The sequence below is a fragment of the Pungitius pungitius genome, chromosome 6, assembly GCF_949316345.1.
Source record: "Pungitius pungitius chromosome 6, fPunPun2.1, whole genome shotgun sequence".
Classification (NCBI taxonomy): Eukaryota; Metazoa; Chordata; class Actinopteri; order Perciformes; family Gasterosteidae; genus Pungitius; species Pungitius pungitius.
In genome coordinates, this window is record NC_084905.1 from 1,102,389 (window position 1) to 1,121,031 (window position 18,643).

General features: G+C 46.9%; 2 protein-coding genes across 4 annotated transcripts; both read left to right on the forward strand.

Moving 5' to 3' along the window:
* The first annotated feature begins 40 nt into the window (after positions 1–40).
* On the forward strand, positions 41–7,984 carry accs (1-aminocyclopropane-1-carboxylate synthase homolog (Arabidopsis)(non-functional)). Of its 2 annotated transcripts, none has more exons than XM_062563204.1 (16): positions 41–126; positions 1,616–2,278; positions 2,364–3,100; positions 3,184–3,243; positions 3,349–3,419; positions 3,507–3,576; positions 4,147–4,213; positions 4,601–4,698; positions 4,888–4,965; positions 5,154–5,254; positions 5,704–5,793; positions 5,880–5,925; positions 6,116–6,257; positions 6,456–6,598; positions 6,751–6,904; positions 7,067–7,984. In XM_062563204.1, the coding sequence occupies exons 2-16, from the start codon at positions 1,639–1,641 to the stop codon at positions 7,480–7,482; spliced, it is 2,913 nt and encodes a 970-aa protein (XP_062419188.1). In that variant the 5' UTR covers positions 41–126; positions 1,616–1,638; the 3' UTR covers positions 7,483–7,984. The 2 variants fall into 2 exon arrangements, with proteins under 2 accessions (XP_062419188.1, XP_037306507.2); XM_037450610.2 differs by lacking the exon at positions 41–126 and adding an exon at positions 985–1,463 and having other exon boundaries at positions 7,067–7,983.
* A 490-nt stretch (positions 7,985–8,474) lies between these two features.
* si:ch211-256a21.4 (uncharacterized) lies at positions 8,475–12,074 on the forward strand. 2 transcript variants are annotated; one of them, XM_037450613.2, is made up of 4 exons: positions 8,475–8,703; positions 9,407–9,603; positions 10,621–10,812; positions 11,374–12,074. In XM_037450613.2, exons 2-4 carry the CDS (start codon positions 9,411–9,413, stop codon positions 11,685–11,687), a joined length of 699 nt encoding a protein of 232 aa, XP_037306510.2. In that variant the 5' UTR covers positions 8,475–8,703; positions 9,407–9,410; the 3' UTR covers positions 11,688–12,074. The 2 variants fall into 2 exon arrangements, with proteins under 2 accessions (XP_037306510.2, XP_037306511.2); XM_037450614.2 differs by lacking the exon at positions 8,475–8,703 and having other exon boundaries at positions 9,322–9,603.
* The last annotated feature ends 6,569 nt before the right edge of the window (positions 12,075–18,643 follow it).

Here is an 18,643-nt window from a genome sequence, read left to right on the forward strand (position 1 = left end):
CTCGCTAACTCGTGAAACTAGGATGCCACGCGAGACGTCCTGCCTCCTCACTGTCTTCCTCCTCTTCCCGCGGGCGGAGACTCTCCTTTCTCCCGAGGGTTTGACTTCCCATCTAACCCCAAGGCGGTACGTCTCCTACTTAGCTAGTGGCTCCACAGGAACGAGCCGTGACGCGATCACGCCCATCCTTTCCTCCAGGTGGTCCCGTTAAAACCCCCCAACTAACGATCCGGCTCTGGCTTGTTTCCCTCCACCAACTTGCCACTATCATCACTTGGGTCATACGTTGCCCGTTGCTTTCTTCTTAGTGGGCTTTGGTCAGTTGTTTCACGTGATTTGTTTTGTTTGCTTGCTACGGTTAACGTCATGCCGATGTGAATTCACTGACAAAATAAATACACGGTTGGGAGAAATAAAAATGGAGAATGATGGGGCTACGTGCCAATACTATATAACGGCTCAGCACTGTATGGAGATGACAACAAACTGCCACAAGCCATTTTCTCCAGGAAATACGTCACATAACGGGCCACTAGTGCTTGATTTGCACACCGTGGTCGCCAAATGGGACGGGTGATTGTTTCAATGCAGACCAAAACAGGAATGCATTTGCCTGAGGTCACCTTTACCCACCCTATATTCGTCATTATCAGTCACAACTTCATAAGTATTGATAAGCTTATTGATTAATATGGCATAATACTAAATTAACCATCTATGATGTACAACCGTAAAAAGTATAAGCGTAACAACTATTTGTACCTACAGAGTGTAGATAGATAATTTGGTAATGTTACGACATTAAAAAGAAAGTAGTAGTAAAAAGTAGTAGTAAAAAGAGTAATTGTTTTTGAGTGGTTGCAAACGCCATCTTTGTTATTTTATCGTTTTACCGGATTACTGGGCTGCGCTTGTGAACAAAACACACACACCCCCGCTGTCAAGTCAGCCGGTCTTGTACCATGGCTTGTCACTCTGTGTGTGACCGCCATCTTGTGGATATCTACTGATCTTACATGCATGAGTGGAAAAAGCCCACCGTACGCTAGATGGTGCCGTAACACAAAGTAACCCGGTCTGGCTCGTATGGTTGTGTCATCTAGACGTTATATAGCCTGGTATATAAGTGAACCCCAGCTACCCCAGCAAATAGCTACCCTTTAGCGCGGACCAAAGTTATCCCGGAATAAGGACAGCACGCATGTGCCGTCAACCCGGATGTAGATGTTTTGGACGCGGCCGTATAGTCTAGCTAAGTTATGACCAATTCGCTCCCAAAAAATATGAAGTAAATACCTTAGTAGCCTACCGGCTGGAAACAGCGTTAGCATTTCGAGCCGGTAGAAACCGGGCTGACCCACCGTGACATGAATGAACCCACGTGAGGGTCACGTAAGAGTGACAGCCCCAACACAACCTGCTCCCGATAGAGCTGCACTCTGTACTAACCGGATCACGAGCGGGTAAATATCGCGCGTTCGTTGTTTAAATGCACCAGTGTAACTACACTGGGGGTACGTGCACCGGCGTAAGCGACGTCGTGTGCGGGTACTCCGAGGCAGCGGTGACCCCTAATGTTTCTTCCCACTATCCTTCTCTCGTCTTTGTCTGGCAGAAAGCGTCCTGTGACTTAAGAGGATGGACTTCCGCGGCAGGAGGCATGAGCGGGGAAGCAACTGGACCGACCCGGAGATAGTGGAGCTGCTCCAGCTGTGGTCCGACGAGTCGGTCCAGATGGAGTTGGAGAGCTCATTGCGCAACCAGCGTGTATTTGACCGCATAGCCCACATTTTGCGGGAGAAGGGCATCTACCGCACCGGGGACCAGTGCCGGGAGAAGATCAAAAAGATGAAGCTGGAGTACCGCCGCATTAAGGACAACCACAAGATGAGGTCGTGGAAGTTCTACGATGTGATGGACCGGGTGCTGGCCAACCGACCCGCTGTCACCTACTCCTCCATGGGTGGAGCTGTCATAGCCCAACAGGTGTTTCAGAGCCAGGGTGGGCCTGTGGCATACCTGCAAGGACCTCCAGCAGGCGCCTTTGGCCCCACCTCCTCAGGTGGGTTCCTGTTTGGTCAGCCTCCGGAAGCTGGGGATCCACTGGCCATTAAGTGTGAAGATGTTGAGGAAAGCATGCTGAATAGTGACGACCCTCCCCCCGAGATGTACTACGGATCTGGAGATGACCAGGAGACTGACGGGCAGTCTCTCCTGGGGCCCGAGGACTCTCTGGGTCGAGGAGACGTCTCGACAAATGCGAGAATCTCACCTTCAGGTGATCAATATCGTTATCAAAACAATCACCACGCCGTATAGAAAGTGCTGTGTACGCGAAAGTCTGTTTCATCTCCTGCCCTTAGGTTTCAGTGACCTGAACATTGGTGGATCTGCCGCAGACGCCGTCCCCGCGCCGCCGAGTAAGCAGGCTACTGGTCCCCCGACGTCTGTTAGACAGAGGAAGCGACGCCTGGGTGGCAAAACCCCTCGGGGCCACGGGGCCGCCAGGTGCGGCAGTCAAAAGAGCCTGGACAGAGCCATGGCCAGCTTCCTGAAGTGGCAGCAGTCGGCGGAGGAGCGCCTCCTCTCCCTGGAGGAGGCGCGGCTGGAGAGGGAGCTGCAGGCCGAGGAGCGCAGGGAACAGCGGGAGGAGAAGAGGGCGGAGGAGGAGCGCCAGCACGAACTGCGCCTGTTCAGCATGCTCACGCGGGCACTGGCCGCCGTGAAGCAGGGCGCCGCGGCGGCGACGCCGACCGAGCCGTCCCTCTCGTCCCCGGCTCACCCGCCGGCCCCCCCGCCGGTGACCAGAGCCGCCGCCGCCGCCGCCGCCCCCCCCTCTGTCACGTCGTCGCTGCCTCAGCCCCCCTCGGAGGCTCTCGCCACACGGGCGGGTCCCCGTCAGAAGCCAACCGCGCCTACACCCGTGAAGGCCTGCGAAGTGTCCCCGCACGTTTTGGCAACTCCGAGAGCCACGTCGCCCGTCGGCCACAGCGTGTACCTGTCCGACCGCGGCAACAGCATCCGGCAGACCCACGGCATTCTCCAGGAGAGCTTTGCCCAGTATGCAATGGACAAATACCACACCACGGAGAACCCCCACGTGAGTCTGTGTCGCGGATACGATCTGATGTGGCTAGAAGTGAAATCATAATGAAGTTTGACATATGTTTACCTCACCCGCAGGGTATAATCAACATGGGTACCAGTGAGAACAAGCTCTGCTATGATCTTCTCTATAAACGGGTATGAGCTGCATTCTAAGGCCGCTCATCTCAATGCTTTCTGTCTGCATTCACAAATTCTACAACAAAATGTGCTTCTTCTTCTTCTTCTTCTTCTTTGCTACAGCTCACCAAGCCGGACATGCTCCACATTGGCTCAGCCTTGCTGCAGTATTCCGACTGGCGGGGACACACGTTGTAAGACAATAAAGAGTGGCCTTTACAGTTACATTTTATCTCTACATGTGAAACTAAAGCCGTTTTATTGCCTTTGCTCTTTTTCAGTCTGAGAGAGGAGGTTGCAAAGTTCCTGACTCACTACTGCTGTTCTCCAAAACCACTGAAAGCCGATAACGTGAGTGAAGAGCGTTGCTTTGACAGCTGCCTCCGTCAATTGAATTCACTAACTGCTAAGCCATTACATTCTGTAAGACGACAGTGTTTACCTTTTTACCCGTTGGAGGGAAATATATATCATTTAGCATAATACTACTTTAAGATCATCATGCTGTACAGCTGGTAGACTATTAGTGTCACCTGAATACACCTACATGCATATTTCTTTGTTATGTTTGTGTAGAGGTATTCCATCAGGATCAGGGTTCCTTCCCATGGCGGCACATATTTCCAGCAAGTTGTGAAATAAGTAATATTTGATGAATATCTTATGCCGCTGCTACAGGAGACACTGTGATAGCACCTACTTTTTGTCAGGAATGAAGGCAATGGATTTAATGAGTTTATCTGATTACTTCTTTAATGTCTACAAAGACTAAATGCTGTAACTGAACTCACATTATTTTTTTTATTCACAGATGTAATATAACTGCTGGATGAATTTGTAGTCTGTTTTTCAGGCCTCCATCTGTGCTTTAATCGGGTCTCTCATAACACAGTGGGTTTGTGTGTGTTTTGGTTTGTTCAGGTTGTGGTGATGAATGGCTGCAGTTCCCTCTTCTCATGTATTGCTGCAGTAATTTGTGACCCTAAAGGTAGGCACAGATTGCTCTGACATGCAACAAATCCATATTAATACTCTTTTGTTAATAAATGATTATTGTGTGAAACATGAATGATGGGGAAGTTATTGCATAATCATTTAACAAAACACATAAACACAATAATGCATTTATTGGACAGGTACATCAATTTATTGTTCCTTAGTGCCATGGCAAGCACGGCTTTATTTTAGAGCCGTAAAATATATTGTTTTGCTCCACAAGTGCTTTGAAAATGATGAGGCTGATGAAGGTAGCCTATGTTTTCCTACTACTGTCAACGTGGATCATTGTGTTTCTACAAAAATGCCTGGTAAATTCAGACAAGGTGTTGATGTGTGCGTTTGCTCTTCAGTGCTCATTGTGTGTTTCGTGTTGTAGATGCCATTCTCATTCCCACTCCTTTCTACGGCGTCATCACTGAGGATCTACATTTGTACAGTGATGTCAATCTCTTCCATGTTCCTCTTAACTGTGAGGTAGGACTACAGAGCATGAACGTCTTTGCAGTGCTCGTTTAAAATGTTAGCTCTTTGTGTACTGATCATAGACACTCAGTTCATCTCACATTTGGCTTCTTTCACTTTCTTTGGATGATGCATCATGTGGTCAGGTGTATTGTCTGTTGCCCAATTTGAATGTTGTGGTCTTGGTGGGGTTTTTTTCAGGCCGACGGGAAAGGCGGGCAGCCCTTCCACCTTACTGTGAGCAAACTCGAGGAAGGACTCGAAAGGGCTAAACAAAAGGTAATCCCTAAATGTGTTCATTCTGAAATACTTACCTTTTTAATTGATTATTTAAGATGGACTAAACCATTCCAAAAATGCTTCGAAGGAGCTCTCAGTTAAAAAAAAAGCTCTTTAACATTATTCTGAGTGATGGTTTTACAGCTTCATCGTTCATATTCATTTAGAACCTGGCCATGTCTTTTTAGGGGTTGACTATCCGAGCGGTTATACTGATGAACCCCCACAACCCTCTGGCTGAGATCTACACTCCCGAAGAGATGATTGCCTTCTTGGAGTTTGCCAAAAGGTATGCTTTTCCCACTACTATCTCCTGCTGTGGCCCAACGCTGTAATTCTGGTGCCAGAGCACCGCCGCGCACAGGTCTTCCGGGAACTGTTTCATTTTTACGGCCCGAGAGCTGTGCCGGCGTGCACGGAATATCAAGCGGCCTTGATGGAGTTTTATCACCTCTCTTAACCATCAGCATATTGGGAAGTGCAGCTATGTGCCAAGGAGCCTCCTGCATCATGTTTTCTAAATCATCTTGCCAGATTAATTCCCTCCTGCTTGCAGGCACTAAGCTGCTGTAACCGTAAACCACAGTGCTTTTACCCTGACACGGGATGCTTAAGGGGACCTTTACATTTCTGTGGCATTTTCTTACTCTTAAAACAATGATTAACAACACAAAAATAAGGTTTATTATTATTGCTGCACTGTATATTTACTTAAATTCTCCTTATCTCCTACTTTAGAAATGAGCTCCACTCCATCATTGATGAAATTTACATGCTGACGGTCTTTGAAGAACCTGTTGCCTTTCACAGTGTCCTCCGGATAGACAGGTAACGGCGACTCTATCACAGCGTTAATCATAAGCAACGTGGCCAAAGTTAGCGTCTTGACGGCTAACAACGTGCTCCTCTTTCAGTTTGCCCGACGCACAGAGGACACACGTCATGTGGGGTCTGAGCAAGGTACGGACTGTTCTGCACAGTGTCTGCTGTATCTGTAGATTGTCCTGGGCAAATGTCCCGTTGTTCCCCAAGTTGCTTTTTGGGCTCTTCCAAGCATCTCACCGCTCACACATGCTTAGGATGGTTTAAACACAGACGGGACATTTCATGTATGTATGTATTTTGTTTTTCTTCGTCCTGGCGTTTCTAGGACTTTGCAATGGCTGGAACCAGACTAGGCACTCTGTATACTGAGAACACAGACCTTGTGGAGGCTATGGCCAAGCTGGGCGCTTTCCACGGTATCTCTGGTACAACCCAGCACCAGGTGGCACAACTGCTCCAGGACAGAGGTATGGATCCAAGCTTCGCCAAAAAACAATGATATGAGGAAATAGTCCACTGTCCTTACACATGGCAGCCAGGTTTCTTTTGGGGATTTTTAATAACTGAACTGGAATCATTTCAGCTGCTTCTTTGAATGGCATGGTTCTGCTGCAAAAAGCAAATGTTATCCACACACGTACTGTCACGTAACGCTTGTGTTCCAGAGTGGATCAGCGACGAGTTTTTGCCCAAGAACCGATGCAGACTGAAAGCTGCTCACACTTACCTGACTGGAGAGCTGCTGAGTATGAGAATCCCCTACCTGCACAGAGCTGCTTCACTGTTTGTCTGGGCCGACTTCCGCGAGGTAACAAAATCAAAGTCCCTCTACGATGTTGGGGCTGATGCATGTTTGTTTTTACTGCACTAAATCAAACGCACAATTACCCCACGCGGATGTTTCTGGAAAGCCTTGCGCGTTCCTTTCAGAGGGCTTGATGTGTCCCTTTGCTTTGGTAGTACCTCAGAGAGTCCACGTTTGAGGAGGAGTTGGCCCTGTGGAGGCGTTTCCTCAGACACAAGGTGGTGTTGAGTTGCGGTCAGGCCTTCTTCTGCCCCACGCCCGGCTGGTTCCGTATCGTCTTCGCGGACCAACAGCACCACCTTCAGCTCGGTCAGTCGATCTGGACAGTCGTTGCATCTTATTCACTCTGATTCAATAAAGCCAATTCTGATTCTCATATTCTTGTCTTGAACAACGTTTCTGTTATTTTTGGTTCTGCTTTTAATGATATAGTTGCTGACTTCACACTGTTAATGTTCTGTGTTTTTTCAGGCTTGAAGCGAATTAGGAAGGCCTTGCGAGAAATGGAAGAGGAAAGCGGCAGCCCTTATTCGCCCGTCAAAGAAGCCGCTGAGAACGGCAGCAGATCTGTGAAAGAGGACAGTGCCGATTCAGACAATGCTGCGGTTGTCAATTCAACATCATCACCTCAGAGCAAGTCATCAGACCAAGAGAAGGAGAAGGACAGCCCTGTCCCTGACACCGGCTCGCTGGCCGCTGACGAGTTTGTGTTGCTGGACTGCCAAGCATCCAAGCCGGCAGAGAGCCTGGCCTCTCTGATCGGCACGCTCAGCCACCAGATCAATGCCTCCGATTGGCTGGAGAAAAACACTCCGGAGCTGTCTGCTGGGGAGGACCCAGAGATTCTCGATGTGTTCAAGGCCCTGCTCCAAAGAGCCGGGAAGTAAGCTTAGGATAAAACTGGCACCAATGCAGCTGCCAAATTTCAAGAGTCGGCCCCTATAGCGTCTTTTTTTTGTCCCTGCTTTTACGGGCGAAGCTTGAAGCAAACCCAAAGACGCACAGTCAAAGTTTGGCAGATTTTTAGAGAGTATAAAACATTACCTAAGAGCAGCGTAAAAAGGAGGCCAGTGTGGAAGGAAACGACAAAGTGCTTCTCTACCTGCATCTCAAGGCCTTATTCTCCATCCGCAAAGGGACACGGCTTTGTTTATTTTGTAATCCATCTTGCTAAAATGTAATCCAGCTTGCTAAAATGTATGTTTATTTACTGCATGCTATGTGAATGCCAAATTTAAATCAATCAAAATCAGTTGGGCTGTATCCTTTTTAATTGTTACCTTAAAAATACATGCACTCTATTATTTGTTTAGATGCACTTTATTTTATCAGAAGGTATTGTACTTTCTGTCATCGTGTAATGATCTGTGAATAAATATTATTCTTTATTTGACTATCATCTTTTCTTCTAGAGTACATCTGAATTGGCCATTACAAAATATTTTAATATCTATATATTACAGTCTTATTTTTCATGAAATCAGTGTTGTAGCGTCAGTGTTGGTGTCTGGGTGGGCTGTGGGCGCTGTTCCGTTGGTGGTGTGACGCAGAGGGGGGATATCCGAGGGTGACGACGCCATCATCATCATCATCATCATCATGGCTCCGCCACCTGCTGAGGCAACCAGAGAGTGGGATTTCCTTCCATGTCTGGTCACGCGTAATGGCCTGCTGACACCACCGCTCATTTCACACTAACAAATGTCTGTGTGTTTTCTAAGAATCAAAGGCTCCCCTAAAAACCCCATGACTTCCCTTCACAGTTCAGTTATTATATTCACTACTGTTGGATAGTTTCTACACAAACATCTGCTTCCTCAAACATTGAATGTCGCTTTCACTTTCTACAGTGCACGTACAGTGTAGAAAGTGAGTCGTGGGTCGCAGTGGAGAATTCACGGGGAAATTTAGCCGCTGCCTGGGGGAGTTTCCATGGCAGCGGAGGCGGAGTAACACTGAAGGGTTTGGTTTGCAAGTGAGGGCTCGTGGTCTCGATCGGTACCAGTAGGCTGTGGAAAGTGTTTGTACAGCAGTACACGTAGTGTCATAAACGTCGTGTGGACTAAACTAAGAGCTTTGCTCCTGTTATTTTCTCTACAACAACAAAGGTAAGACACTATTTTAATTAGAATTTCACTTTCTGAAATTTGATGTACTTAAGGTAGGTTGGTTTAAAGACTTTTCACCGTTGAGGAAAGGCTTTGGCCAGCCACTGATAAAACACATTTGAGTCCGGAGCTACGCTGACGGTTTAGGGATGATGAGGCTCCTTTGACTAACATCCGAAAACTCTTCACCTAACTGAGTAGTACAAAGTGCAGTAGGAAGGTCAGCAGTGTCACCTTTCATCTCAGACACAAACAAAGGTGAACGTTCACACACAACATGTACACGCATGTCATCTTGAGCAGGATGTACTCAAGGGTGATAATAGGTCTTAAAGAGAGGAAAAACACATTGCATCACTTTATGTAGGGATTGAAGCATTGCTAGACTCACTCAACAAGCCTCCTAAATGAGCCCCTTTGTATTTCCTGATGTAACGTTGGTTAATTCAGTAGCTGACAGAAGGTAAGCTCAAACCAAAGCTGTAGTCCTGGCAACGGAATGGTAATGAAAGGTCTAGGATGATCATAAATGCAGAACAGCACTCCTTGGACCCTGCTGTGAGTTGGTGTGTGTGTGACGTGGTCTTTATGGCTGTCATAAATGTCTCTGGCTCATGGCAGTCACTACTCCTGCAGCCTGGACTGCAATGCAGACTTTCAATGCAATCTAAATACTCAATACTTTTTCCTCTTGGTGATCCAGAACTATGACGTTTCTGGAGCTGAGGGACTCCAACAGTCGCTTCAGGTTTTCTCAGTCCTGTCTGGGGTTGTCCGGTTGCCTGTGTGTCTGCTACGCAGTCTGGACACCCTTCTGGCTGAAGGACAGGGGACTCTGGACAGAGTGGAATAACACTAAAAGTGACCAGACGAACACTAAAGATGGCATTTTCTTCAACGGTGAGCAACAAGCCACATTTTCATCTTAAAAATTTGTCGTCGGTCTAAAAATGTAACTCCGGTTTAGGTTTCATGTTTGAAAATGTATGAAAAGGGGCAGAATATGTAAACACGCCTTTGCAATGTTGATGAGGCACTGATTCTGCTGCAGATCAGCCTCAGTCTGCCTTTTATTTCACACATGAATCATCCTTTGACACCACGAGGAGCATCTGTAAAAACACAGCGCTGCGAGGCAGCTCCTCAGCAGACAAGTTGGAGCTCGCCGCTGTACCACAGAAGAGAATTCCTATCAGACGCGTTCCTACTTGGCCGGGGACAAAAAAAAAAGTCTTGAAATGTTGGTCAGCTTCTCTCTGTCACATGCACGGTGTTTGTTGACGTGTTTAACTAAAGGACGAGCTGTCGGTCGTGTTCCTCTGGCAGTGTAACGATGCAACAGTTCAGATTGGACGCGTCCTCGGCCTCTCAGATGAAAGCCGCTGTGGATGTGAATCGATTATCAAACTAGGAAAACGTTTTTTTTAATGATATTTTAGACATGGAAGCAGGGATTAGTCTAGTAAGTAATTAAACTGTAGTTAGAAAGTATAGACTTGGATAAGTGTCCAGCAGGACGTATCAGAAGTGAAAACACACTAAAGGCAACACTTAAGCACAAAAATGACCGATGGCGCTGTGATGCCTTGAATCCTTGAAGAAAACATTGTCTTTCTTGCATGGCTTACAAAAATACAGCAATGTCTGAAAGCTACTATCTATAATGACCACATTGATAAGCAGTAAACATAGAAAAAAAAACAAATGAACAAGTCACAAACCGTCTGTAACAGTACATGTACTCACAGATGGTGCCATTTAGAAATGAGATAAGAGACCTTATCATAGGTGGTGCTATGAAGTTAAACTGCTGTTGTTCAAACACACTGTAAGAATGAAAGCAATTCAATGTCACCTCGAAACAAGCCCTAAAGTGCACCTGTGGCAGCGTTTTGAACTGTCCACCGTGTCTTCCAGTGCTGGAAGCAGACAGAGTCTTCGGAGTGCTGTCCTTCCTCATGGCCGTGAGCACCGGTGTGTTGTGCCTGGTGTTCGCCCTCTGCTGGAGATCTGAGACGGTGCACTCCTACTCCAACACGCGCTCCCTCCTCATGGCAGGACAAGCCCTCTACCCCTCAACGCTCCTGTTGCTCACCATGGGCTCCACGGGTAACACCACTGCGCTGCTAGGGAAACAATATGTCACAACACGTACTGAAAATACCAGGATGACCTAATGTGGCATTTTGCACGATGCAAGCCGGCATCCTTTTCTGGCCGTGCTCTCTGCAGCATTGATGTGAGCGAGAGGGTCACAGTTAAAACGTGTGACTTTGTAATTGCATTTCATGTCCATATTGAATGCAATTGTCACAATACAATTGTATCATGGGAAGCTTAAAGACTACATTGAAACCCATCTGTTTTTCCTAAGCCACACACCCATGTTTTTTTTCTTCTTTTCTTTTAAATGAATAATTAATAGTAGTACACAATAGTAAAAACCATTTCTAAATAACCTCCAAATAGCCCTCTGCTTTGTGGAGTTCATACTTCTTTTTCTTTTGGTTTCTTTCATGTTCTCCTTATTGATGTACCCTGCAGGGAATTGCAGTTCATTATCATAGAAACTCTTCCATAAAGCTCAAGGCACGTGACATTTGACCCCAATGACCCCCCCCCCCCCCCAATGATACTTAATTTGACTCATTCTGTTTCCTCTATTTACAGGATTCTTTTTCCTCCTCAGCTGGTCTCTTTTTACCTATCAGCACCGGGAAGAAATCCGTCAAGACTTTTCCAGCCTGGGCTCCTCCTATTGGCTAGGAGCTTTAGGTTGGGTCCTGCTGTTGGTCCTGGAGATGATCGTCTTTGTAGCCGAGCAAGCTGTTGTGCCTGACATCCTGCCGGACTTGGAGAGGGCCATGGAGTCGTGTCGGATTTCCCATCAAAAGAAGGCCCCAAACCGCTCCTTCAGCAATGGCTATTACCCTTGTAACAGCAAAAGAAACATGGCTCACAAGAGCCTCGGTTCGAGTGCATAAGCAAGGACATGACCGGGGAAAACACATAAGAGCCCACAGACTCAATGAGAAACCAGCAATTATTCACTGCTTCATAGCTCGGTGCTGTACAAGCAGAGTGAATACAGATGAACTGTGAACAGAGTTTTTGCCAGAGGAATTAAGTCTGAATCCTGGAAATACTTTGGACTGAAGCATCCAGTATCCCAAAGACCTGATGCTCAATGTCCAGGTTGTCATCAGTACGAAGTGACTTAAAAGATAAAAGACTAAACATTTCAGTGGTTGCTGTAATATAGTGGTTGAATGTTAAAACAGCGCCGTATTGTGTGTGTGTGACACTATTGATGGACCTCAACAAAAGAAAAGTACGTTTTTTTTTCCATGTATATGGACGTTGACATTATTGTGAAATGCACATTGGAAATAAAGCATTGTGGTTTCAGATTATTCACAAAAGCTGTCTCTTTATGGCATACCAGTCCATCAATCAATGCTCCTCTTTATTACCACTTGTCACAAGTCTTACTTTGACTGTGCTGGTCATGTGCTCAGCACACGGTCCCACAGCTAAATACAAGTTAAAAGGTTGCATCAGAGATTGGTGATGAGTGACGAGTCGTCCTACATCAGCCCACCAGGAGGTGCATGTGCACGTACATGTGCACGTGCATGTGCATGTACATGTGCACGTGCATGTGCATTTCCAGCACACATTCCCCGGCTCTTTGTTTTGACCACCTGACAGCAGACGGCCTCCAAAGCCGTTATTTACTTTCCTGTCACACGTTCCCTGGGGGAGAGGAAGCACTCGGATGTTGGACTGCTTATGTTTATGTTCTCGACCTGCCAAAGTGGGGGAGAATTAAGCGGCTCTGGCTCTGTTAATTGGGCGTTAATCAGGTGTTGCTCTAATTAAAAGGCAGTTCTGCCGAGTTGGGCCTTGGTAATGAGTTTGTTATTAAATCCACGGAGGATTTTTGCCTCTTTTTTCATTTACAGACAGGATAGTGCTTAATTGCTGTGTAAATGAGGAAAATGCCCTTGAAGGTCGTCTCAGCGCATCCACGTAGAGAATTGTTCCGCCCAAACTTCAAATTCATTCAATTCACTGTGTTGACCTCCCGTTTCTAGCTGTGCCTCGCAGTGACAACTTTCATCACTGAAAAGAAACTCCATCAAGCCTCATTTGCTAAATTTAGGGAGCAGTTACACTCTTTACTTATAATAAGAGTCATTTTTTAATTGATTTCCTTTGTCCGTTTAGATCTGCCAAAGCAAGCATACAGTCTTTTGTCAGCCAGTGTCCATAACCCCCCCCCCCCCCCCCCTCTACTTTTCCACCACCACAAACGCTACGCTTTCCCCTTTCAGACCAAAGGTGGAGAACGCCACGGTAGAAAGCGAGACCAAATCCACCCGGAGATAGTGAGACGTTCAGGCCCACGGGATGAAACCACCGATGAGTGGTAGGAGATGACGTCACACACTGACGGACAGGTGGCCTGACAGACACAGATTGCGGGTGCTGATTGTCGAAGGGCAGTCGCCACAAAGACATCAATCAGGAGATGGCTCCGAGATTCGGGCAGCATGTGTTGAACACATTCCTGGGATAAACCACTGCTCTTCATATTAATTAGAGACCAATTATACAACCGTGTCCTACTAATTATGCTGCAGTGCCACCGCCCCGTCCCCCCCCAAGTGTGTGCATCTCTTTTCTCTCCCGCGTTTGCGGTTGTGTTCATCGAGATGAATAAATAAAAGTTGCCGTCTGCCGAGGCGAAGCATCTTTAATCAGCGCTGTGAGTTTGTGCTGCCGAGTGGAAGAGAGCGAGCTGTGGTTTTCAGCTCGGCCGTTTGGTGGCGCTGTTGTAACGTCTATCGCTTTGCCTCTTTGCAACGAGTTCTGGGCAAAATGTTGTGAGACGTGGCTCTCGTTTGATTTGAGTAATGAAATCACAATGAAAAAAGCTCTCCATCTATGGATATGTGCATGCGTTTGTGTGAGCGTTTGATTTTTATTTGCGAGGTAGACAAAGTGTGATTAATATTCTCAAGCATATTTCAGAAGATTTCGAGCCAGAATGTGCCAGACTACCTAATCAGTCCAGTTTTATTTTCCTCAATCTGGGGGCATGATGAATTATGGAATAAAGTGAGAACTCCATGCTTTTTGCAGTTTTATGTCTCTGAAGTTTACATAATTCACTCAGAAAATTTGTAACTTCCCTGACAGGTTAATGCTGTTGGGTTCAAAGTCAAAACGCTAAAGAAATATGCAGAAAGACTTGACAGCAGGGGAGGAATAGACATAGTGATGAGAGGAGGAGAGAAGGGAGAACAAGGGGAGAGTGAAAATTGGCATCCCTGCTGGAATGCTCAAGCTCTGCGCCGTGAAGTGCTCCCACATCTTCTGCATCTTCTGACAACCCTGCAGGACCGCATGGAATCCCAACCACTGGGAAACATTTCCCATCAAACCAGTTCCCAATAAAAACCCTTCCCGTCAGAACCCAACCGCTACATACACGTATTCCAAAAGCCATCAAATGTATGGGATCGAAAAAACACAAGCCTGGCAGCCGCCCCCCCCGGGGCTGCGTTGTCTGTCCCCTCATTTGGACGACTGTAGCAGCCCCTGCACCCGTCGTTTCACACTTGATGTACTTGAATGAGCGCCGCCGTAGCTGCACTACTCAACGACATCAAGTCTGTTGCATCAAAGCGTTTCACACTCATTGTGGCAGAAGCCAAAGAACACCGGTCATCAGCGCGTCAAATACACTCAACGCCTGAGCGAACGTAACCTCCATAACGGGCGAGAAAATCTATGAGCCAACAGCTACCGGCCTCCATGTCATCTGTGAACGCAGAACCCCCCACAACCACATCTGGCTGTTGCTTAACAACAGCACGACGCATCTCACTCCGATGCTGTGATCAACCTCGATCACCATTAAAAACATGTTAAAAAAACATCCAGCGTCACATGCACCGACCCCCTCCCCCCCCCCCCCCCCCCACAACCAGTCTGTCACATCTCTCACAGACTTAAAAACACTGATCACCTCTAAACCAACTGATCACATCACTTGCATCTGTTTGGAGAGACAGAACACTTGAATGTAGAAAACCTTGCTTCCGGCAGGAGTGTTTTGTTCTTTCTGCAACCGCAGCCATTGTTTTGGTTGTGGGGCAATTCCTTGAATCTTAACGCGTTTCTATTCTTCGGTTTGTAGATCCAATATTCCTTGAAGGATTTGACACTGACCCCTGTGCTAACACCTGTGTTGGTGTCAGATTTGAATGACTTTTGTCGCCTCTCTTCCAGCAACGGCCCTGAATATCCCGATGTACTCAAAATCAGTTTGATCACCGGCTTATTTCGCACGAAACTGCACTGTCCTCATTTGAAAATAGGAAAGACAGACAATAGAAAGACAGAGAGATGCTGGCGGCAGAGTACACTTTGTGTCCTTCAGTCGTCTTTTTGCAGGGACTAAGGATTGATCCGGCACTTTGAATCTGCAATGAGCCATGGCGCTTTGTGACTGACATCTCACCCGGACCACATCCCTGATTAGACTCGTGAGCGCGAAGGATGCTGACAGAAAGGAAGAGACGGAGCTTGATTGAGGGGACAAATTATTTTCTTGATTATCCTGCACTTAACGTTCACTTGAGAGTGCGGGTGTTCTTGCACATAGTACAACTTTCTCCGCTTATCTTTTTGTGTCTTTTGAATTTGGACTTGTGAATCCCCACGTATGCGCCGTATCTGCCCGCCGGTACCCTTGTTCGTAAGTGGTGTCTTCTCGGACATCTCGGTCCAGACAATGACGCTGCAGTCCCATTCTCATCACTCTATTCATCCCTGGCCAACTGTAGCCGCTCCCTGCTCTTATCTCTGTGTGACCAAGGAAATTAAATTACAAATATAATCACTTGGCGCCAGTTTCTTTAACGGTGTGCTTCTGCTTTGCATATAGAGTGTGCTTGCTTTATAGACACGTTGTGTGAAGTTACTTATTGGCCTATTTACAATAATGGGCTCTGCTCTACCAGTGGAGTCACACACACTTTTTCACAAAGACAGTGAATGGCACGGAAAAGTGAAGCGAGCACAGAAGACGGAGAAGAAGATCTTGTTGCAGACGTCTTTGGAACATCATTTTGCACGAGTGAATGATTTAAAAAGCAATAACAAGATCTGTAAAAATCTGTAAAAAATACCTGATTCAGACTGTGTTGAAAATCGCTCCTTCCATGCAAGCCATCACTGTATTACATTTCCCTTGAATTCCAAGCGCCAATAGTTTGCATTGTATATTGTTCTGCTAACCGGCCCTCTACTCCGTTCACTAGCACCAGCAGTGACACCTCCTGTTGTTGATTGACTGACACGGTGTTTTTTACAGAGCCAGACAAACGTGCATTGGATAAAAATTGCTGACTGCCCCTGTAAGAACAGCCTGACTAGCTGGAGAGTCTTTGTTAAATGTGCTGAAATGTTTTGCATCAAATAGATTATGGAGCCATTATGGAGCACCACACCTGTCTGTGGTGAAGATGACGAATCATTCAAAAATCTCAATTTGATGCTCGCTATCGAGCAGAGTCAATGAGTCAATGGCGTGATTCCATTCACTCACCGATGCAAACTGCCATTGTGTAGACAGCTTCCTCTTTAGCTGAAATCTATTCCACACACGTCAGCCCGTCTGACTGAATAAATAGTCCCCGTCTCTCTCACTCTTCCTGTCTCCAGGTCTTTTTTTTTTTTTTTTACAAAAAGTGAAGAGATGAAAACCTGTGTATATTAAAATGATGTGCCTCCCATGGGTGCCTGAAGGGGAAGTTGGTTAAGAGAGAGTGAGGGGAGTTTGAATAGAAGAATAGTATTTTTTATCATTGTTATTATGAGAAGGCCATCACAGACCTCCCTTGCCAATTTCCTATTCAGAAATGAATTATTTTGCTTATTCTGGGACTGTTATACGTGCTCGTACATGCAAAGCGGGCAAAGGGAAACCGTATCACTGCCTACAGATCTACCAGGTCCCAGTGCGCTCCCTGAGCAGGTGGATGGTGTATTTGTGATCTGTATGTATTCATTGCCAGTCATCCTTGCCTCCGACGGGGACCACATGTTTGTAAGTCCGTTCCCGAGGCATCTTCACGTTCTGCTGCGGTGAACAAACGCCATATGCCCCTGAGCTAGGCTCAACTGTTCAATTCTTTCTCAGTGTGGTCCAATCCCCAGACTGCTATGTGACTCACAATCTGGAAAAGAGAACTGTTGTGCTCAAACAATTACCGTACGTGTCAGCTCATGGGCCCGTGAAGCATGTAGCTATCATCATCCTCGCCACCGGCAGGATATCGTGAGGGAGCCGGCGGTAAAATAATGGCTCCCCGCTGGGTCGCGTGAATCATGGCGATGACTGGCTGATAAATGGTCCACCACCCGGGCTCTGGCTCCAACAGTAATTTCCCTTTCCAACTGGACTGGCTGCCAAATGACAACTACCTCGCTCTCCAAGCCCCCCGCCTCTCTGCAGCATCCTTCGCAGCCCCTCCTCTCCCCTCCTGTAATTACTGTACTCTATAAGTCTGGTTTAAGACCAGTCACTCTAAATCAACCTCGGATCGCCGTGCGTTGCTGTGTCTCTCGTAACCTTCTCTGAGCTCTGAGCAGAGCCAGTGCGGCAAAGGGCACTGCTGTCCTGGCATTTCCTACAATGGACTTTGAGGTTGAAAGACAGGGAAATAGTAAGTAGATCTCTGTGTGCAATAAAGGAGCTCATTGTGTTCGGCGGGAAGGTAAGACTACAGACAGCCGGAGGTCGGAGTTGACGGACAACAGCAGTGCTCTTTTCACACTCCTTAACATATAATGGGACCAATTTTTCTCCCTACATCTCTCCCTGGTGGCCATGATTTGCTCATTACGTTGACGGAGGGGGGGGGGGGGAGGAAGGTAGGGGGGGGGGGATGTGGGAGGGAGAATGACCAGTCAAGTGAAGTTCCACATCACGGCATCTGAAAACTGTGCTGATGTGACCGTGTTATCAAGGTGTTTAACAACATGCCCAGAAATCTTGCGGGATGTTGGGAATCTGGGGGGTGTTTGCAAGCTAATATCCCTCAGCTGACAGACCCCCCCCCCCCCCCCTGTGTGCACCAGCACCAGACCATTTAGTGAAATGAGGACTAATACGTAGTTAAACACAAGACAAATCCAGTGAGTGGATGTTTACGTGACTTGGGGTCCCTTGGCATCAAAAAGACCGCTCCTCAATCAGGGAAATCTACATTTAATTAAAGACAGAATTAAAGACACTGGTCTTGATTCCCCACTCAACTTTTGTGCTCCTGAATCTGGCTTAGGTTTTAATTCTGTTTGATTTATACTGGAGAGTGGATCAACATCCATCTGGATTGCTGAGATACGGATCTCCCTCCATTCACAGCGGCGTCTCGTAAAACCCAAGCAGAAACGCACTATGTCTCCATTGCAATCTCTGCAAGTCGTTGACCTCTAGGCCGCCTGCTCCACTACGGTAACATTTTTGTCCTTTTTTTCTAGCAGAACGGAAAAGATTAATGGAATCGGCCCGATGCCAAAATAATTCAGCGGCGCCTCAGGAACAGTTATCATGCAAGACTTGGAACAAATTAATGCAGTCCCGAGACCTGACTATCAAATAAAATGAATATTTTGCTAGCTGGACATTTTGTTCGTTTCAGGCTGACTGTTTTTTGTTGTTGTTGTTGGTGTGTCTCTGTTGAGTCAGGATGAGTCCCGCCGGGTCACGAGACAGAATCACTCACCTCAGCTGTCCCCCCCCCCGGCTGTCACTGTGTGATTATAGGCGCGCTAACCTGTGCTACAAAGAGAGGGACGGGAAAGGCAGTAATTAATCATCTCATTCAAATAATCACATAATTGATTATTAACAAAACCCGAG